The following is a 23,322-nucleotide window of genomic DNA, read 5'->3' as shown; positions in this document are numbered from 1 at the left end:
TGTTGTGATAAAAATCCGCGTTGTTAAGTCGCGGGGCGCCGAAATCCACGCGACACTCCACAGCTCAGCGTGCTAGAAGGTATGCTCTTTGTACGTACGAACCTATGTTATTACGGGGACGTGGTTATCCGAGGTCATTCCCGATTTGGGCATATTTCTGCTCTTTCATGGGGAAAATCGCTTCGGCTCCCAGCGGCTCTGACTCTATTCTTTATATCGAGTGAACGTGAGTCAGGTCGACGCCGAATAATAAAACCAAAACGTGTTCGTATCGCCCATCTATGGAGTGCGTGACCGATTTGGGAGAAAAACAGGTGACTCTAGTGGCCCCAAGGAAACTTTTCGCAAGGATTAGTCGGTGTGTAGCTTTAATCGGTTTTAGTTAGCAAAAGAATCCGAATGAAAATATAGGTTGCTTATCTCACTGTTCTCCTTTGCTTATCTCTTAGCCTGGAGGCCGTTTCAGCCGTAGATACAAGTTTAGTTGCAAGGTCTTGTTGATTTTTATTATGAGACTTCGAATGCTAACACTATAACTCTCATCACCTGCCCTCGGTTCACGGTATGTAATTTAGCTAGGTTTATGGTTTGTAAATTCAATTGCAGGTTTTAAATATGGGTCACAGAATAGGAGTGACATTTAATGGAAGGTTAGAATAAAACAATTAAAATTCTTGATCTTCATTTACGAAAACCGTAGAAAACCTTAGAGTAAATTATTTTGTGTAATTTTAATATTGGGACTATAAACCCCTAATTTAACCCTCGGATAGCATTTGCTTCATAAGACGACCTTAGCTCATACTCTCATCTAAATGTAAATGGATTTCTTATACCTCAGCAATTTCATACTTCGTTGCGTATGTGATTGACCCGATCGCGATTTTTAATTTTTGGATAAATAGGTTAATCGCGAGCATGCACGCACGTTTATTCTAAATATATTCACACTACTACTTCGAAGGGAGGAGATTGTCATAAAACGTTTTTATTGATCGAAATGCTACAACAGGCTGGCTGGCACAAGGTGTCCCGATTTCTCCCGGCTCAGGAGTCGACTGCCCACTCGCTATCCTCTTCCCTCATTTTCTTTTTTTCCCTCTCTCTCCCCCCCCTCCCCCCGAAAACTTTTTGTCACAATAGGCCGGGCAGAGCTTCCCACGGATTTTCAGAGGTTACTCAACCAACCGCAAAAGGCTGAAGAAGCGATCGCCTGTTCTCGCTCCTGTTTCGGCGTAGAGGCAATCCCCCCCTCCTCAATGGTCTCGGTGTACAACTGGGGATGCCTTAGAAATGCGCTCGAGCGACCTAATTGAGCCGTTTCCTATTTTAAATACGCTACGGGCATTTCAGTCGCGCAAACTTGATAATTGTAACCTGGGCTGGATGTAGCCCACGCCTCTCCCTGGGGTCTCACAGAGGAACACTCAACTCTCAAAGCGGTTTCATTTCGTGGGAGAGTGGTGATTTTCTCTTTTACATATCACGCACACACACACACATATCTTGTCATTGATCCGATAGGAACTAACTCTCCGAAGGCAAAATAATCCGGAATGAACATGAACCACGTCTGCGAAAGAAAAAAGTATCTTTTTTTGGTGACATCAACTCCATTTCTCGGTATCGGAGGAAAAAAATGTGACTGGCGTGAGGTGTGGCCCACATAAAAACCAGTGGGAGTGCGACCTCGTATATTATGCACCTGTGTTCTTCGAGAAGACGAACAAATTCCACGCTCATAGGCTGTGCGATATCATTTGTTTTTTAATATGCCAATGAAAGACTTTAAGTTTGTCGTGTCGAAATTTTCTTTAGCCTTAGTAATCTTAAGCCTAAGTAGGAGAGAGAAATTCGTCCTTGACGTTGGCAACTCAAATCGGTCGCACTATTCCCTTCCCTCTCTCTTTATTTCGGGCTCGCCGAGGCGGAATCCGATGTCTCGTTCGCAGCCTAATTTTCACAATTAGACTCTATCTAATTATCCTCCTGGAGGAAAATATTAGCGTTGGGAAAAGACTTCATTCACTACCTCTACTCATGTCTCTGGCAAGGTATTCCAATCGGTCGTTTTCCCAGAGTGAATACGAACTCCTTGGGGCTCTCATCCTTCCATACTTAATGGACCAATGTTAACCATTGTTTCTTGAAAGTTTCAATCGGTATTTCTAATTCTAGAGGGCGTCACACACAATAGAGGATGGCAATGACCTAGATGCCCAGACCATATTTACGCGACCGATTCTTCGCAATCCATTCAGATATGAAGATAGGGGTATGAGACCGATAGATATGTCCGTGGCCAAAGTTTTATTTCCCACCAGTAATGCAAACGGCATGACAGGCTGAGGATACTGACCTAATCCAGTATACCTCCCACGGCCTGAAGTTGATCCAAGAGTAAAAAGAATGGATTAATTTATAACTCGTAGCTACAGGGCAAGCTCTCAGATGCGATGAAAAAATTGAAGATTATAAATCAGTACTATATTGATCTATCACCGTGAAAGGACAGTTTTATAAGTCAATTTCTTTGACCATCCCCAATCAATTTACTTCCATCCACTTTTGACAGTTCCTGGCAACTATAACGCGAATTGCACAGATTTATGAGACATCATAAGCGTTTTGTCATTGTAAGCACCCTCATCCACATACTTTCGATTACTTTCTTGGAATACTTTCGCTCCCAGCGGTACGCATCCAATTTTCCGTATTTTGTTCCAGGCGAGGGGAAAAGAATCGTCAAATACCAACGTAAATAAACTCCAAAGAGAGCATTTTTATTTGTTGTTCCCTTGATTGTTATTGATGGTTACAGCAAAAATATTCATATTTTATAATGGCATTTCAGAACTATATTTTATTTTTACGGGTAGTGGATAGTAAGGTTAAGTAAAATAATTAAAATAAGGTCTGAAGCGTCATCTTCTAGCAATGATTCTTGAGTTAATGTATCATATTTGCAGCTAAACTGATTTCGGTGATGGGAATGATTATACCTACGTTTGTGCTTTGTACTAGAGGAAAAAATAGTGTAGACTTGAAGTGGGGGTGGAAATGGGCCAAGAGTAGTGACATTTGGATGGAAGGATACGGAGAAGATCCTCCTCTTTACGCCGACTCACGAAGAAAAACATGCATCGCAGTTCTCGTTTGCCACTAACAAGTAAGACTGGAGGACAGAATATTCCCTACTCAATAATCCAATTTGAATCAATCATCTATAGCCTAGTCCGCTCTAAAGTTGAGAAGTAAATGCCAAATTTCCAGTTCCACCCCCTCTTATTTTTTAACGGGGGCGAGGCTCAGCTTCAAAGGGAGAAAAAATATTTTTTATATTTGGTGGGCTACTTTCCAACCATCATCGAAACCTCTTTTTAACGAGAGCCAACTTGGATTAAATGCCTAATTGTTTTTCGCACCTATGATTCATCGGGTTGCATATTTTGAGAAGATTATAGAGACTTAACAAAATCGAATTTCTTTTTACATAAAAATTTTAATAAAAGCTGCTGAAAAATATGATTTTCCTTGAGAGAGGCATATGTTTTTATTGTTTAGAGGGAACAGTACATAGACTTTAACAATATCGGTCATTGTTCGACGAAATCTGATATTCCTCACCTCTGAGTACATTCTAAGAAACATTACGGTCTCACGAAACCTGTTTCATTCGAGGACGAGACTGAAGTACGTACGTGGCGCCACTAGCGGCGGCCTGGGAATAAAGTATTGAGGAAGTTTTATCTTGCGTGATCTTGTGTGCGCTTGATATATTCAAAATGTGTTGAAACAAAACAATAACACAATTATGTCGTGTTCGGTCAAAACGGTGAAACGGTTGGCTAACTACTTGCTGAACTCATTTTAATCGTTTTGGTTAATGCAAGAAAATATATATTTTTACTTAAGTTGAAGGATTCCCACACCGAAACTTATTAAACTAACCTTATTTGAGCTTTAAATGGAATAACGACTCAGAGTGACACCCACGTAAAAATTCTTGTCTTATACGGTTGTGAGTGTTGCTGTTACTGGTTAATGAAGAGAAGATATGTGTTGAGTAGTGGTATTTATTATTTAGCTGTCGGTCAGGTGGATAAAATCAAGTGAACATAGGTCGTGTGAGATGGAGCAAAAATTGAACTATAGTTGTTTACAGATGGTGGTGATAGTGCAATTCTAGTATCTATATCTGTGTGGGATTACTGCACGCTTATTTCTCAAATCGTATTTCAAGATGACACCTACAGTATTGTATTATCGTACTACCAGCATTGTGCAGTAATAACAATTTTTGTTTGCCGGATGACATTACATGCAAATGTAGGCCAACAGGAGATCTTATATGGTCATACATACAAGCCCTGCAGCTCCTGAAAGCATGGCATCGTTAACGAAACGATCGTGGAAACTGCGTAAGTGAATAATTCTATCTATCAAATTTGAATCTTAATATTATAATTTATTGGAGTTTGCATTTGAAAATTTTTGAGATTTCTGTTCAATTTAGTGATTATCAATGTTACTGTGTCAATCCCTGGAGATTAATAATTGCATATTTTTTTCATCTGATCCTAGAAGATTTTGTCGCTCATGGGTCGAAAGTACGATGTCTGGCCCTTGGGCACAAATCTGGACGAGTTCTTGTCACCGGAGGAGATGATAAATTGGTCAACCTCTGGGCTGTGGGAAAGCCAAATTGTATTATGGTCAGTAGATAACTCATTTTCGGAATTATCTTTTTTGAATAATTAAGATCAAATGTTGAATAAGTAACTAGTTTCATACGTTTAAGACAGAAAATATGTTCTTTAATAAAGTCGTGGTGTTATGTAGCATTTTGAGAAAGGCGCTAACTCCATATTTTCACCATGCAGAGTTTGAGTGGAAATGCATCTGCAGTCGAGTGTGTACAATTTGGTAACACCGAAGAGCTTGTTGTATCTGGAGCAGGAAATGGAGCCTTGAGGATATGGGACCTGGAAGCAGCTAAGATGGTTCGTACACTGCAGGGCCATAAAAATGGTGTTCGTTGCACACATTTTCATCCGTATGGCGATTTTCTTACATCGGGAAGTGTGGACAAGGAGATTAAGGTAACACTCAAAACTTTGGATAATCTCGAGATCCCACATGGTTTTTGTGTACAATTATCGACAATTAAGAATTTACTCCATGAATTGACAATTTACTTTATCTTACAGCTATGGGATATAAGAAGAAAGGGCTGTATTTATACATATAAAGGACATAAACTCACGGTGAACAGTGTAAAATTTAGTCCAGATGGCCAATGGGTTGCCTCCGGTTCTGATGATGGAACAGTTAAAGTAAGCATCTAATTATTTTTCCTGTGTACCCATTAATTTTTGTTTACTTACACACAGATAAGCCTGCATAGGTTATGAAGTCTGCCCATTCATGATAATCCACTCAAAATTTTAGTGGTTCCATGAAAAGAGTCACTACTTACATTGAGGGATGTTTTATAAAAATAAACGTTTAATTGCCCGATTGCGTAAATATAAAAAATGTAAGATTTTAGACAATTCTCAGCATTCAAGCATTCACATGTGGCCTATTGTTAGCAAGGGTTCAGCAGTGATAGTTTAGGTGTAAGTCGTTCTTCCTTCTGGTGAGATGTTATGAATATGAATACTAGTCTCTGTTAAATGTTGACCTGCTTTCAAAGAGAACTTAATATAGCATATATGCACTGGTTAAAGATTTTGTGTTGTATAAAGTGAGGTCTACAGGATTCCTGCGATTTCAAATTCAACATAACTCTCACAATACATATTTGGAGAAGGAATACCTTGTTTCACGAAGAATATCCACTAAATATTTTTTGCATTTTACCAGTATGTAACTTATGGGTTATTTAAATAAATCAATATTGTCAATAATCTCATCAAAATCCAAGGTACAATCTATCCCTGAGCAAAATGACGCTATGTACCTTAAGATTTATGTTTATTGGGCACTATTATTTCTGTTTAATAATGGGTTTATGGAATGATTAAAAAACAAATTGATATTTTTTACAACTATTTGACTGTGAAGGAAAGGAATTATGCTTATTATAGATATTCAATCATTTTGGAAATGACCTTTAGTACAAATATTTGAAAATATTCCATGAGTATGATCTAATGTCTTGATTGATTATGTTGGAGAACTGTGAAGCAATGTTAAAATGTATAATCAAAGAAATTGGGTGCAGTCAGTCATTAATGCAATTCCACATAAGTAAATGACCTAATTCATAAGTCCAAAGCTCTGCTCATCAGTAACAAGTCTTCTAAGTTTGAATTTGTTGATGAACCATAACTGTAAAAGGTTATTTCATGATTGACTGATTGAAATAATTATATCTGTACGCATGCTATGAAAATATGATTTGTTAATAAATTTTGGGAGTTTCATTCCTAAAACTGAAACAGTTATCAACCGTTAGGTTGGTTTGATAGGTAAGGGTAAAACTCAATTAGTACTGAGCCCGACAGTATGTGAAATTCACCTATCTGGGTAGAGGGGCTAGTTCCTTTCCCTGAGCCACTGTTGGTTTTCAAGGGAAGATCTAGTACCCAAAAATTGACACAGCTTGGGTCAAACTGAGGGTGCCCAGAGGCATCACCTAGAATCAAACCTAGGCCATCAAGTCAGTGGCCCAGGACTCTAACCACTGGACTCTATCAATAGTCCTAAACCCATAGCATTCATTTTTCAAAAGGTGATCTCTAAGTCTAAGAAAGGGAATGTTGCTTTTTAGAAGTAGTCTCGTGTGAAATAGTAGAAATTTTCCTGTCAACTGTACTACATTCAATGCTCAAGAAGTCTCCATTTTTCAAAGTTAACCGTGAAAGACACCAGATCCATCTTTGGTTTTATGACATTTGATTTCAGAAAAATTTGGATTTGCCTTTCTGTTGAATCAAAGTCTGTATTTAACTCTCACCTGTAAAAATCACATTAATCTGAAAAAAACTTATTTCAATTTGGGTTAAAAATGTATGAAATAAAACTTTTAAAATCTTGGTTTAAATAATCTGGCTCAAGTGGAATACACTTTCTTTCCTCTTGGAGATTTATGTACTTGGTTCAGAAATTTTATATTAATGAGTGAGTATGAAATGAATTTGAATTGCATATAAATGTTGGTGATTGCCAGCAAATCCTGGTGGATTGTCACAGGCAGTCAAACTTCATTTTAACAAGATGCAAGGTGAAAGTGTTATTGATCATGGTAGCAGTTATAGTTGATCTATTTCATGCAGAAGTATGTTAAATGAATCGTCTCTTGCCGTGTTCTCTCTCATATACACTCTCAAATATATATTTATGCAGAAGTGATAACAAAAATAGAAGTTAACGTAAAATTTGAACTCTGTTTCACCATTAAAGTAAATGTGGTTTGATTATGTTTAAAAATGTTTGAAAATATTATTGCCAGTAATGTGGGAAGAGATATGGAAGGAAGGAGTCAGGGATGTGAAAAGGTCATGAACAGGAAATATAATAATAGATATCAGTCCATGGTATGACATTTATCCTTTGCTCTGCTCATTGTAGTTGTTAAAGATAGTCTACTATTTATGGTAGGTTTTTGATGGAGTCACATACTAACCACTACAACATTTTAAGCCTCAGCCAACACAGCGCAATGTGACACAGAACACTACAATAAACCCTTCTTCAATTCTTTATACTTGCTGACCCCCTTCATCCCTTCCCATACTCATATCCTTTTCATTCCCCTGCCTCACTTGCTTAATGTTTTCCCTAGCATCATTAGTCTTCAACAGTTCATTGCCAATTGAAATGCTCTGCATCCATTTTTCTGCACTTCTTTGAATTTATTCCAATAATTATCTCCCCTCCCGTTTAATGTGTAGTACATTTTTCTGTAGTACATGTGTAGTATTTATTTTCTTTTCCATCCATTTTACTTCTTTTCATTCTTCTCCATACCCACATCTTAAAAGCTGCCAATCCATATGCATCCCCTTGCTTCAGCGAGCTAGTTTCCATGACATGGGGAACTATTCTGCAGATCAAAGCTTTCAGCAATGTTTTCTTAACATCATTACTCATTGTCCCTGTGATCAATTCCAGTCCTTGTAAAATATTTGCATAAAGAATTCTTCTTCATGTCCTTATCATTCAAACCATTTGTTCACAATAGACGCAATCTCACTATAATCAGGATTGAGTTTGCTTGTAAAAACATAGCAATGAATGAGTTTGACTTCATGTATACATTCATACATGTCTGTTTGATAGTTTCTTCAGAAAGTAGTTAGGAGCCTAGTTCTAATCTTTGGCCTAGAAAATGCCTATGCAGCCATATTTTTGTGTATTTATTTCAACTGGGGTTGTTCTCAAATGGCACTGGGATGTGCCATTCGTTTACATTTCCTCACCAGAAGTTGAAGGGAAATCAGGAGAAATATTTTGCAATGCTTATTATTGCAGCCATTTTTCACGAAGAAAGAATTATCCCTGATCACCAAGGAATACACTGTACAAATGCGCACAAACAAGACTCCCTAGTTTTAGGATTATTGAAGCATATATCAATCTGTTTAAAGAGTTCTATATGTTCATTTCATTTCCCTGTATGTATTCTACTAGTACTATAAGAGAAAAAAATTGTCATTTGTGGTATGGATCATATTTCAGTGTAAATATGTTATTGAAATGATCAGTTGGTAATAGTAGTGAAAGATGCTTGTGTCAAACTTAAATAAACTTCTTTAGCAAAAGGTGCCTGTTTGGTATATGATTGATAATTGCATAAGATGGAGGAGGTGATTCATATCTTTCGGGTCCTTACCAAGGTAAAGGGGACAGGGATAAATGAGGGTGAAAATGGCCCTACTTAATTTAAAGATATGTCACATTACTGCATCGTTTTATAGTGTATTAAATTTGTCTGGCAGGCTATCGTATTTGCTCTATTTATGAATTGATAATAACTCTATTATGAAATTATAAATTTTTATGCATTCATTCATTTTCACTTTCAAAATGAATACTTCATGATATGATGGTTTGTTTTAGCTGTGGGACCTAAGAGCGGGGAGGCTTTTGACAGAATTTGTGGATCAAGGTGGAGGCAGTTCAGTCGGTGCACGACCGAATTGGGGAGGAATTGGTGGCAGCCGCCCTGTCACCTGCGTTGAATTCCATCCACACGAATTCCTTTTGGCCTCTGGCACAACACACAGGGTAGTCCGTTTTTGGGATCTGGAGAACTTATCATTAGTTTCAACCAGCGAGCAAGATACATCTCATTTTGCTCCTGTAAGGTAAGTTAAATATGATGAATATTTATTTAAATCTACTGTCATTGTGTTTAATGAGCTTAGTATATCATTTGAAAAGGTAGAAGTTGAACCTCTAGTCTTGTGTGTGGATCTGTAATAATGGGAGATTGTTTTTTAGAATTGATGTATTTCACAATACTCATTCATTTTTGTATGATTGAAAGTTTTTCATTGCATAAAGATTTTCTCAATACTGATTTAAAGTGTTAATTAAAAGTGGTTGAGTGTTAAATTAATATTGTTGCCACTCTGTATTTTTTTGGAATGTGTTAGAGGGATAGCACTAGTTTCATTGCTTTTCTGACCACTTGGAGCATATATCAAATTGCAATTGCATATATTATGATTGATAATAAATATTATTGATATTTATCAGTTAAGATAAACTATCAGTTAAGGTTTTGAATTTGCTGACTTACAACAATACAGCCAATGATAGATTTCTTTGCCTTTCTTAGCAAAGCACAACCCGGCATCTGATACTGCAGTTGGTCCATCTTCAATTCCACATCATTTCTTCTTCTCTTCATTCCATCCAGCATGCCTATTTATTCCTTCCTTGTTTGCCTAACATCCTCCTCTCTACCACATTCTTCAACATCCCATTGTCATTCAAAACACTCCGCATCCACTTTTCCTGCTGTCTTTAAATTTTTGCCAGCAGTAGTTCTCTCTTCTCCTCCCATCATCTCTAGTATATCCTTGTTTGCTCTCCTTTCAGTCCATTTCACCTTTTCCATCTTTTTCCGCACTCATATTTCAAAAGCCTCCAAACTGCATGTATTTTCCTACTTCAACAACCATGTTTCCGCGCTGAACATAATCATGATCTACATGAAAGTTTTAGCAAGCCTTTTCTTAACATTCTTACTCATCTCCCTCATCATCATTTCCCTCCTCCTTGTGTAAGCTTCTTTGCCTGATGCAATTCTTCTTCTTATGTCCATAATGCTTTGACCTATTTGGTCCAAAGCACTTCTGAGATAGGTAAATTGCTCTAGTTACATAACTCTTATTTTTATATGTAACTTAGCTTTCATCTTTCTGGAAAACCACATAACCTTTGTTTTATTTACATTAATTTTCATTCTACACCCATTGCATTAACTAAATGAAGTGCTCAGCAATTCTTGCAACCCTTTGACTGACTGGCCAACCTTGACCCTGGGAATACCCTGGCAAAAAATCCTGATCGTCCACAAACCTGAATTCATAGATTTCACTTATTCTTTATCAGATTTATTTCCTATCTCAAGTTCTCATGACGTTTAATTTTTATGCCATTGCTACATAATTAACTGCACTTCATTAATGACTTCTGAAAAAAAATATTTATAAAGTAATGCAATGAAAATATTCTTATTGCAAAAGCTAAATTTATGACACTTTTTACAAAATTTGACTGCATAAAAGTTATTAAAACAAGCTTGTGTGTGATTTAGCTTCTGTCAAAATTCAAGTCTTCTTTCTGTAGATAGTGTCTACCACTTCCATTCATACTTTTTACCCAATAAGTTTCCATGCTACTTTTATGTGTATTGGATAGCCTTGTACACTGAAGCATTTTCCTGTTAATTATTTTTGCTATCCTTATTGGTTTCAGTTGTAATATGGTGCTGTTAAATTATAATTTTTGTTGCAGGTGCCTTTCATTTAGTGATGAAGGTGTTTGCCTTTATTGTGGTAGTGAGGATTCCTTGCGTGTATTAGGATGGGAGCCAGCTATCACCTATCATTCCCTTCCAATTGGTTGGTCTCAAGTGTGGGACATAGCAATTGCACAAAACCAGCTGGTAAGTACAGGGTATTGTTTATTTTAAATTAATGAAAATGTCTAATATCGGTACTTGATTTACAGTATGGGTTTCCAAGCGCATCGCCTATTTAAATTTTGTGGCATTCTAATAAAGTGATGCCAATGGAATGTGCCTTAGTTACATTATATATTTTCAAATTAAAGTTGCAGTTTAGTGTCCAAGCATTATATTTCACTGATTGAATTTAAAAGGGAGTACATGACTGCATCATTATTTTATTTGCACATCAGAGGGCATGGTTTGTGCTTGTCTTCTCTCCAGCCTTGCTCCTGAAAATGTTTGCGTTGAGCAAGTCACAGAAATGTGATTTTGTAAATCAGAGTAACAAAATGTAATTCCATTACTGTATGAGATTTCATTTCTAATTATTGTAGTGATCATATTGAAGTAATTTTGAGGACATTGATTATATTTCATGTTCACTTCATGCCAGATTCGTATTTTTTTACAATATACATGTAATCAATATGCAAGAGGTCACTATTTTAGGTCTTAGTTTCATGTTGATCTCCTTTTCTCCATAACTTCTCCATTGACAATGGCCTTAATTTTAATAATCATGGGGAAAATAAACTATAATAATAACTGTCATGACATTTGGGATAGCTTAATTAAAGGATTAATTACTTTGCAGCCAAATCTATAATGAAAAAATGAATGCTGTCATTTTTGGAAGTACATTTTCTCAAAAACTGTTGATGGAGATAGGTCTTTCTTTTCCTAACTCCCCCAGCTAAATTTCCTGTACATGTAGAAGTGGGAAGTTATCATTCTGTTAATTCTTTTTTTTTATTACTTTATTCTGCATGATGTAATTCCTGCATTGTCATAAATTACAAGATAGGTTTGAGTTTACTTTCCTCATGTTCCAGTTCACTCTCCTATTCCTTATTTTTATGGTGTACCAATTCAAGGACTTGTTTGCAATATAGTACCTTCAATTGTAATTTGGGTGAGCCTAACATACTCATAAATGATCAGAACAATACTAAAAAACACCTAAACTATTGTTCAGGCCACGTAATGCCCTTCTTCATTATTTTGTATTTTCTACCAACCTTGATGCTTAAATGTTTGTGTTTCATAAACTGCCTTTTAGCACCTTCCGCCCTTTTCTCGCCCTGATACTTAGATTTTCGAAGTTCGTCTAAGTTTCTTTAAATTTATTTTCAGTATGAGATTTAATCTCTCTTAACGCAGCTTCGCTCAAGTGAAGAATTGGAAAGTAAAAAATTACTCATGTGTGCTAACTTGATGTAAGATGCGGAAATATAATGCAATAATATTTTCATGGAATATTTCATAGACCTACCTGATATTTATGCATGCATTAAATTATTTCTCTAAATTTCATTAGAGTAGAAAAAGGTGCATTGTGATGATGTTATCATGAATGTCCTCCTAGGTCTTCAAGTAATTTCAAAAGTACTGATGAAAATATCCAATATTTCCTCAGGTCTATTATTTGAACAAAGCATGTTTGATTTCTTTACCGTGACATTTCTCTTACAGATTGGGGCATCATTCCACTCCACCAATGTAGTTTTATATGTTGTGGATCTTAAGGGTGTTCAGCCTCATGATCACCCAAGTCTGTTGACCAGTGCCATCCCAACGAGTGAAAAGGGTGACTCTGCTGAGACTGCCGTCTCAAGTGTCTCTTCCATAAGTTCTCCTAGTGTGATCACATCAACACCCACACAATCTTCAAATACATCCACCTCACCATTTTCCCATGGACAAAGTGTGAGAAAGAGCTTTAACAAGGAGCGACCACCACCAGGAAGCAAGCACAGGTAAGTTTGAAACAAGTGAGACTTATATTGATTGCTTCTCAAACAGTCTGATTCTATTGGGTAAAATTTTTTAGAAAAGTCTTACCAGGATGGTGATGAGCCATGTATTTCCGTATTAATTCCTCTCGTAATGAATAACTATTCGTAGAACTTTACCTCTTGATAAGATTTATTTTATGACCAGTATAAATCTTATCAAGTGGAAAAGTGCTACGATCAATTATTCATTATGTTCAACTTCCACCACATCACACCTGAAGCTACTCAATTTGTTAATTCTTCTCTTTGTAATTACCGTAAAATCCCCTATATTTCACTTAATTTGGGAGCCCAGGAAAAAGTGTGAATAATGAAATAATTATATAAATCTTCCAAGACATTTGCATGAATTTTAGGTTTTTAAGTTCGGAGTAGTAGTATTTAGGGGAGGCGACCAACAGCTAAGGTCATTTGCGCCATAGGGGATGGACAGGAAGGGATGAAGGGTGGAGAGAAACCTGGTGTCGGCATTAGCCTACTCTTAACGAAAGGCACCAAGGGGTCTGCAGCTTAACGTCCCATCTAACGGATGGCGTACTCACTCAAGTGCCCTCCACAAAGCACCTCAAGTAGGGATTGGGATACTACTGAAAAATATTCAACACCGCCAGTATTTGAACCCGGGCCCTCTGGGTGGGAAGCCGGTACGATAGCCACCGCACCATCTCGATCCCTGTTTTCAAGTTCTCAAACTGATTATGCACAGCTATTTTTAAACCATGATTTAGTACTAGTATGGACCTATTCTGTGAGATTAGAACTTATGTGTATTCTGACATTAATTTTGGACCCAGAACCTAGCTTCATGCTATTTTAGGGACAAGAAGGTGTGGCATCTGCTCCTCAATTCCCTTAACCATTATGTTTAGGATTCTCATTAATAACTAACATTAATTCAAAATGCATAGAAAAAAAAATATCCTAAATATAAACACAGGGTGGGAAATTTAAATGTCTGCATTGTCAAAATCTTAGGTGTGACTCCTTGCATTAATGTTATATGGTGGTAAATGAGTGCTTTAGGTAATGAAGTAATTCATTAGTTTGAAATAATTGGTCATGTCGGTCTGCCTCACTGGAACACATTCCTTGATTACCCTATACCCTGCCATAATTTGCTCTATTCCATTAGAAATTCCTTATGGGTGCTTCCACAACCTCTGTTTGATGAGACCTTGAGCTTCAGTTCACACTTTGCCCTTAGAATGTAAAAGTTGAATAATTAGACATAAATACAGTTCTTTCTTGTAATGAATGTAGGGACAGAAGTGTAATTACTTTCTACTCCAGGAAAGCTACATAGTGTTTGTTGCAAAAACCGCTGACACATAGCAAATGGATAACTATTGATCAGTGACACAAATGTGTTGTTTCTCATTCTATGAGTGGTGATTAGAATTATGATTTTTAACAGTTTTTCTCCTTTGATGCTTTTAAACTCTTAGTTATGGATCTGTAGCCATGAAAACATTTCATCACGCAATTTTATCAATTTCCTCTTAGATGGATAATTGGTTTCAGCCGATCTCATAACATTTGCTTTGAGGTTGGCTGAAACACTTGAAAGAAATGTGAATTTTTATAAAAATGTGGAATTCTTATCTATATATATAAATATATATCGTATATTCTGCATATAACCCGAACCACGGATGCCGGACCGTTGCTCCAACCAATGAGCTGTTTAGGAAATATATATGACCTAATAGTGATCGGAATGATTTAAATTTCGCGCGTAATAAGAAACGCGTCGTAAATTCATACATCCCGTACTGTGGCAACCGTGATATTTTCATCTTTCTAGAGTGCTAGGTGGAGAATAATCCGTTCTTCTCGTTCTTCGTACTTAATGCGGTACAAATAGTTATACCCTCAAATCATCTCGGGGATGATTCGTCCGGCGCCGCTCACCTTTACACCGCCCTCCGAGAGTGATTTTCTCGTGCCGCGTGGGTTTATGTTTCACTCGGCCGATGAGGTGATACCATCTACTCGAAGAGGATTGCGCGACGATGATGACATACCAGCTAGGAGGTGGTGCCCGAACCGTGGGCGAAATATTGTTGTCGTCGGCAAGAGCTGTCGAGACATCTGGTTTTGCTCACAGTAGTTTGACGAACTGTTGAAATCGAGGAGCAGCATTTTACCGATCATGGCTGCTTCACGTGTGGAGGTTCATATTTAAATAATTTAAAAGCTCTTTTATGGAAAGTATACAATCTGAATTTCTGAGGGATTAAAAGGAACATGATGTTGTGTTGAATTATCGTACATGCTATGTCACAAAGTTATCGTAGTCGCATCACAGTCCACGAGAATAAGGCCAAATTTTGAATACACAGTTGTTTTCCCTTGATTAATTCAAATAATACGATTAATGCCGCTGCAGTTGCATTAACGAAGTCGTCCGCTGATATTGCCCACCGACTTGTAGTAAGTTCGCAGTGCGTAATTAATTTTACTTGATCGGAATTTTTGTCTGGCGCTTTCTGCATTTACGTAGGATAATTTAAAAATTTTCCCGTTTACACTGAAATGCCCTTACCTTGTGTTCGTTCTCAAATTCGAGGGCCTTCATGTAGATGGGCCTTGATGTTATGGGTTCCTTTCGTTTGCGTTAGATCCGGCATGTTGGCTATCATATCCGTTGCGTTGATCTTCCTCACCTCTTTTAACTGCCGCCACGAAAATGTGTTGCCCATTAGATCTGGCTGGAAAATCACAGGCGTCAACAGAGAAAGGAACTGGTCCCCCTACCCTGACGTACATGAATGGATTTCACTAGCCTACGTCATTAGTACTTACACTATGACTGCAGTCCAAAGAATAGAGTGCTGGGCTATTGAGCAGATGGCTCGGGTTCGATTTCGGGTAAAGCATGAAAGGTAGAATTTGATGCCCCGGAAAGCCTCTGCTTCACCCAAGCTGCATGATTTCTCACGCAGCAGATCTTTCCGGGTTAAGGGCGAATAACATAGGGAAAAAAACTGACCCCTTTTCTCTGCCACTTCGTAAATTTAACGCGCTCTTGGCCGTAGGTGATGACCGAGCTATTGGGTACATACCTTCAGCTATCAAGACAACCTTCGATTAATAATTTAAGTGTTTTTACTAATCCATCCGTATGCCGTGAAATCTGGAGTTCAAATGGTAATCAGTCGCCTTTACAGATGCTGCAATTGATGGGTCGGCGTTCCCAGGGCAGAATCTCTTCGAGGTCGTGAGAGATATTTCATTTTTTTCTGCGAGCGACGCATTAAAAAATGAAGGAATGGGTTAAAAAAATCTACTAAAATTATTCAAATATGAGGCCTATCTTGTGTTTCATTTCTTTCTTCCTGTGGTAGACTGTAAATTCCTGTATTCAGAAGACTCCTCTAGATCATTCAATAGAGAAATCACCAAATTTTCAACTAGGAAAGTGGTAGACATTAGAATCTCGTGGAATACGGATGAAATGACCCCGATTCCAATATTATTTAAGATTGCTGTGAAACAATGCCGACATGCTTTAGGGTCTGGCTTCGAAATATCCTTGCTCAAAGTTAGTTTAATATGTTCAAAGTTTTTTATTTCAATAATTGGCATTAGTTTACCTTGCGCCGACTCTTATTTTCATGTATCCCCTCCTCGCGTGTCTGGTACCTTATTTTTTTAGTCTCTTAATTTTTATCCTAGGTCATGCAACTGGCTGGAGAAATTTAGTTTTCTCCAACCATATGCATATTACTTGTTACACGAGTTGGGAATATTTTCCCTTTTTCTTTCTCAAAATATACCTCCTGGTTAACTATATTAACTACTCTCTTTTTTGTGATGGGAGAGCGCGAAGGCTCCGTGTAAAATTGATAAGGTATGCCATCCGTGTTTTCTGTTCAGATCGCTAAGTTTTTGTGTTGTTTACCTTCTGTTGCCGAGATGAATTACGTCAGAAGTGGAAGCATTTTCTGAGATGGAATTGATCACAGGCACTCTCGAGCAAAGATGCTTAGTAACGTCCTTGATATGGAGCGTAATTTTGCATCGTTCCCAAACATGGTCTCTCGTGAAAGAGGACGAGCGTAGCCGGAGACTCTTGAGATGTGTGTGTTTGTGTGTGGTGAAAGATGGATGGATTAAGAGTAAGGCACGATAAGTGTTAGGAAGTGAAAAAGATGGAAGAATTCTTTCAGTCGGCCGGCAAAGTTGAAGAAATTGATGGGCATTTTGGATGATATGTAGGATAAAGAAATGTTGTGAGTTAGTAGGTGTTATTTTATACGTAAGTTTTTGAAGCTTAAAAAACATGATACGTCAAAAGCTGCCTCAATCGACGATAAATCCATGCACTTATAATAATTATAATTTTCCGTTCGCACACCTTTTGGAGGAATCGAGCATTGTTTTGCTTGAATATCCTCCGTTAGAACCAGGAAGGACCACTGAATTTATTATCTCGAAATGACTGGCCGTCATACCTTATCAGTTTACTCCGTAATAACCCATCAATCCATAAAATTTCATCAGAGTTACTCCTCATTACGCAATTCGCACTCCTCCTGTGTTTTACCTAAATTTTATCACGGACAGTAAGAATAATAATGGCATGTCTACGTGGTACCCTGCGAATCGCCAATAGGGTGTGTGGCAGGGGGTAATTATACACCAGATTACTTATGACACACGTTACTCTCCCCCCTGGTGTGGTCGGATAGCATTATTCTGATCACTTATCGTGCGTGGGAAAAAGGACATATTAAATCTATCTGGTCTGCACTTAATCTCTCTAATTTTATTTACATTATCTCTCCTACCGTAGTACTATTTGGATAATCATGCATTTTCAACATTATCGCTAAAGGCACCACCTTCCATTTACTCATCTGATTAAATATTTAATTTAACCTTCGTTCCGTGTGTGATGTTAGACTCATAAAATTACTTAAATCGTTCAGGTAAAATACTTTATCTGTTGGGCCTCATCAGCGAAAAACGAGATAATTTGGACATTTTGCTTTACTATTACTTGATCCCAGTAAACCGAAAGAGTTAGCATATTTTTTCACAATTTTGTTTGTGCGTCCCATGAGTATAATAATTATTTTGCGTAGTGGACCATCGGAGATCTTTTACCTGTTCCTAAAGAGGCCAAAGGAAATGTTGGAATAATTATTGCATCCTCATGTGTGCACACGGCTTTTTGAATTCCCCCAAAGAAATTCTGTGATCGATCCCGTTTGTGACGTCCACTCAAAGAATGTCGCAATGCTCCAGTCATGTGCCTTCATGTACGTACGGGGTCATGTAGACCTCGAACGGAATTGGTTTCACATAGTTTCTGAACTAAGGTTCCGAATTGAGTTATCGCGGTTAGATGAACGGATCGAAATTTTCCACGCGATGCTTAGAATTTTTCTATGGCGATTTTGTTTACAGAGTCGCTGTGATGGTATAGATGCACAGAGTAGAAGTGAATTTTTTAATTAAATTTGCTACGTTGATTATGTTTTGAAAAGTTTTGATGAGAGTTGGAAAAAAAGACACCAATGAAGGCAGAGTTGGGAAAAGATTCAATAGGTTAATGAAGAATACTTTCGTTTCCTAATCTTCGCACGCATTTGTAGGCCGCCTCTTGAACTCAAGTCAAAGTCAAAAAATAGTCCAGTTCCTATTGGTTTGTTTGGTTTGGCGTACTGAAATGGAAAAAAAATTATGCTGGGAATCGCTCGAATCAAGGAAGAAGAAATCACGTCTGAAATGCTGATGCCAATATTACGGGTACATTGGGGATGCTGCGTGGAAAGATATTTAAGAAAGATTGGAAAAGTCCGATCATCAGGGAATAAAAGACCATAGTTTAAGATATAGCTGCGGAGGCATTCTTCAAGTACAGGATAAGATTCCTTTTTTAATCGCGCGATAGAAGATTGGAATGCTCTGCCCAAAAGCTTCCAGGAGCCCTTTCTAAGTAAATTTTGGACGCTCGTGACTCGGCTAAGAAAAATTAATCAATTTATTTTTGAGAGGAGTGTAATTTATTAATTATTTACCAAATGCTGTTTATGTTTCGGTATTTATTATTTACATCTTGTAATATTTGTATCAGTTTATTGTTGACACGCCATGTTACCACCCGGCCAATTGGTCGACTGGTAAATATTGTGTTATTATTAATAATAATAATGCAAACACAAACCGCAATTATAAAACTATGGCGTGGAGTGTTTAGACAGTCTCACTAGAATCCTTAAAAAATCGGAATTGACATCAGTTTTAAAATCAAGTTTGGAGACCTGAAATGTGCACTTGCAAACTTCTGTTGTAGCGAATTGAAATTCAACATACGCTTGCATTAGGACTGGTTGGAGGCAATTTTGATTTTAGCTATCCGCGTTACGTTATTGGATTTTTTTTTAATATCTAGGATCCAAAAAAGAAAATGGCTCACAGGCTTGTAGAAACTCGGGGGAAAGTTTATTTTGTTACGTCCCGTGTGAAGTTCGTAGAACTCTCACGACAGCTATAAGACTGCCAATACCTTAATTGCAAATGCAAGTCCTCGGCTGCATTTGAACTCGACGAAGGAATCTAGGTGAACGAGCTGGCGTGCGTCGCTTGACTGTCGGGCGTAAGAAACGGACTTTAGTGGGATTATGTGCACAGACTCGTTTGCCGTCGCCTGTCTCCTGTTCATCCAATTCGTTTTCGAGTAAGTGAACGTTTTTATTGGCCCACCCCTTTTCGAAACGACCAATTAGTCTATTCCACTGTCTTTCCGTCAATAGTCTCAAGTCTGTGTCGTAGTTAGTACGATGTTCATGCCACTTTATGTAAAATACTGGAGCGTCCTCACATTCGCGAAACCATTTTTCGGCGTGATAATCCAACCGCGAATTTTCGACAGACCCGTTCAATCAGTGCGGGCACCTGATATTTCGTCAACGTCAACCGTTTCGACTATTCGATTGAGAATATGGCATCCCACAAAAACCAAATAACGATATTTTCTGACTAATATTATTCTCCATTAATCCGCCGTGAAACGTAACTTGTGATTGATAGTGAATTACATTTCTTGTGAAGAAAGACATCGAAATGTGGGTGGCTAAGTCCTTAATTGTGATGCAAAAGCATACGGGAAATGTGAAGGAAGTCTTCTTTTCATTTTTTAATTCACAATACGTAGCAACTGGGACGCGAGCTAAAAAGTGCAATATCCCGTCAGCTTCGAGACTCCTTTTCGAATGTAAACGTGACTATGGCAGAGCAGGTGACGCAAATGCTTCGCTTAAGATCTGTTTATGGATCAGTAGAATTTGTTACGCCCCACAGCATGTATCATCAATCAATACCCCTTCTACTAATCGCGGTACGTCATATAGGTATTAATTGTTCAGGTATTTACCATGCTATTTTCGTAATAATTGTAGGAATGTTGCATGATTGGTGTTCGGTCACCCCTTTCCACTCGGTTTTGGTGGATCGCGGGGTGGCTGGTGGCCTACCACCACCTGCCACACGTCCTTGCGACGGCTTGCGAGGTATTGTGTAGACGTAGATGTACTTTAAAATTATACCGGTCGTATATTTATAAATATAACTCACGTTTATAAAATTATATTTGCCGGCCTCGGTGGTGGCAGGGTTACGTCCTCGTCCGTTAATCCAAGGGTCGCGGGTCCGATTCCCACCAGGGTGGGTTTTCCTTCATCTAGGGCTTGTGTGTTTTTAATCGTCTCCATTGTTTTCACTGTTAATGGTCCGACGTGCCAGCCAAAAAGTGCTGTTTTCGGACAAAGGCTAAATAAATACTGGAGTGTACAGAATGCTATTCGGTTAGTCATTCGATTTTGTTACCAATGGCAGTAGGATAAAACAAATTACTAGGCCCCACGTGGATCGTTGTCAACTCTTGATGTAGGGTCTTCTATGTTTTGTCCCGAGGAATATTTATGCATGAATTTGATGTCTGTTACAATTTTTTTCAGCCATTGCTGCATCCAATTTTTTCAACATTTTTTGTGAAAAAGGTACTGATATAATGACACGAATACAAAAGGCTTACTTGAGTTCAATTCGAAGTCATTTAATTTCTGTAATACCGAGGTAAAGGAGCGGATGGGATTAAATTTCCCAGTCGTGCCTTCATTATGGCAGTATGGCGATGCCATACATGGGCGAGCGCATTGGCCACCCGTAGCGTCCAAAAAGGTTACCAGACCTGCTTAAACCATCATACAAGGTTTATTTAAACGGTATCGGTTACAAATTTTTCCTGACGTGTGCGTGAAGTGCTGAATTCAGACCGTCGGTTTAGTGTCCGCACGGTCGTAGATCGTATTGGCATTGATAAGATGACAGTGCACACCATTATCACTGAAAATTTGGCCTTGCAAAAGATCTGCGCTGAACTTGCCCCGAAGGTCTTGACGGACGACCAAAAGCGGTAAGAAAAAAAAGGAAAACGGCATCGCGACGATTCCCTAACCTTCTTACAGTCCCGACTTGGCACCAGGAGACCACATATTCCCCAAAGTGAAATCTTCCCTCAAAAGATACCAACATGGGACCCTGCCGTCAAATAATCTTTCACGCGTATTCTTAAGGACCTTCCGGAATACGCCTACCAGGGAGCCTTCGAGACGTGCAAAATCCGCTGGCAAAAGCGTGTCGACGCTCAACTTAGAATAATTTTGGGGAATTGGAGCAATATCTGAAATCAATATTTAAAGATTCTTTCCCGATACTTTTTATACAAACCATGTACTTCAAACGTTGGTGCTGCAGGTGACGTTACATGGTGTCTATCACCGCACTTTCGTGAGTGGATGAAGCAAGAATTTTGGTATCCCAACGATGCTTTCTGAAATTTCCGTTGGTTCAGAGCTCACAAAGTTGAACTTGGAACCAACTGAGCTAGAGCTAACTCTGAACAGCTGTAGTGGTTAATGAAGTGTAGCCTCATGTCTCGTATGTATTTTTGATTAGGGAACTTAAGAAGTCACTTGCAGAATCTAATTTTTCCGGCCAGTAAATCACGTGGACTTGCTGAATTTTCCTACTAAGTCATTGACCCGGGTTGGTGAACTGCGTTGGGCAGACTGGTGTGGTGTGGTTCTTGTGTTTCGGTCGAATTGTTCGTAACGAATCGTAAATGTAGGCCTATCTCAGCGGAATTCACGGACCATTAATGGTTTCCAGTTGTCCAAAAAAATTAAAAATACATCAAAGCAAGGCCGATTTGTACATATTTCGTGTGATACTTCGGCATCTTTCCTGCTTCCAGATATTTGGAATGAAAATATTGGTCGTAGCATTGTTATGCCTAACTCTGATATGATCAAATTCTCATGTTTTAGTCGATGCTATATTGGAAATATTGAATCCGCCCATTGTATTTATCCCAAATTCATATTGGCAGTTGTGCAGACGACAGCTGTTTTTTCTATCATATAAAATTAATCGATCATTAACTATTCATTTGGTGAATATCCAATGAATGTACTTTTCAATGTTAACTGATTTTGTGAAAAAGTATTTGCGTGTTAGGTGTCAGCTAACTGGCTCTGCGCCGAAAGGTCTCGCCAAGATTTCTCCCGTGATATTGTCCAATTGAGTAGAGATTTAAAAAAAAATACCACTTAAATTTGACGTTTCGTAGAAAAAAATTTGAGGGAAATGCTAACTTATCTTAATAATGCCAACTTATCTTTGCCCGGCGGAAATATTCTGTACATCCGGTGCTTTATATGAGTAGCTCTTTTTCTTGGCTTCGCGATGGTTGTCGTTTAGGTAAGGAAGTGAGATGAATTTTTACGGTGAAATGTGATTGAATTCATTCTTTTAAATTAAAATTTCTAAGCATTTATTTTCCATGGGTGTAGTTTTGCATCGGGGCAATGCTTTCCGAACATTTTGCTTCAAAAGATCGTTTATATGCCCTATATAATTTCAACAGTTCATGTCGAATAATATTCGGCGCTGCACGTATCTTCGCCCGCGAACGAAAAATGAACGCGAGTGCATTATAACTTCAACTCTCAAGGGTTAACAGTACCATAATGAAAGCAGTCTTGTGGCGAGGCTTTCATAACGGGCATCAAATAATTTTACTTCATTAACGCCAAGATGCTGATAGCGACAAAAATTTTTTGTTGTCCCATTCCAACGTAGTCCAAATTCTGTCCGTAAAATAATTCTAGTTAGGCATATGACCAAGTGCGACGGGACAATTATCTTAACGGCTGAACCGTGGGACAATGCCCCTTCCTCTTAGCGAGCATTTGCGTTCTCTCTTCGTGGAGCGTCTTCTTACGCCACTAACAATCGGTTTTTAGCATTCAAATAATTGTTTGT

The 23,322-nt window shown here is 38.2% G+C and overlaps 1 protein-coding gene across 4 annotated transcripts in view; it reads left to right on the top strand.

Annotated features, from left to right (window-relative positions):
• The first annotated feature begins 3,817 nt into the window (after positions 1-3,817).
• Positions 3,818-23,322, top strand: part of kat80 (katanin 80) — a 40,720-nt gene continuing 21,215 nt past the window's right edge. For all 4 annotated transcript variants that reach the window (XM_071593940.1, XM_071593939.1, XM_071593938.1 and 1 more), the window contains exons 1-7: positions 3,818-4,421; positions 4,585-4,715; positions 4,884-5,102; positions 5,211-5,336; positions 9,070-9,317; positions 10,978-11,128; positions 12,665-12,948. In XM_071593940.1, coding sequence (XP_071450041.1) covers positions 4,352-4,421; positions 4,585-4,715; positions 4,884-5,102; positions 5,211-5,336; positions 9,070-9,317; positions 10,978-11,128; positions 12,665-12,948 — 1,229 coding nt within the window. In that variant the 5' untranslated portion in view covers positions 3,818-4,351. The remainder of the gene's footprint in view (positions 4,422-4,584; positions 4,716-4,883; positions 5,103-5,210; positions 5,337-9,069; positions 9,318-10,977; positions 11,129-12,664; positions 12,949-23,322) is intronic.

The sequence above is a fragment of the Hetaerina americana genome, unplaced genomic scaffold (genome assembly GCF_022747635.1).
Source record: "Hetaerina americana unplaced genomic scaffold, ioHetAmer1.1.p SCAF_6, whole genome shotgun sequence".
Lineage (NCBI taxonomy): Eukaryota > Metazoa > Arthropoda > Insecta > Odonata > Calopterygidae > Hetaerina > Hetaerina americana.
The sequence above is the reverse complement of the archived record's forward strand: the minus strand, read 5'-3'. Positions and strand labels throughout refer to the sequence as shown.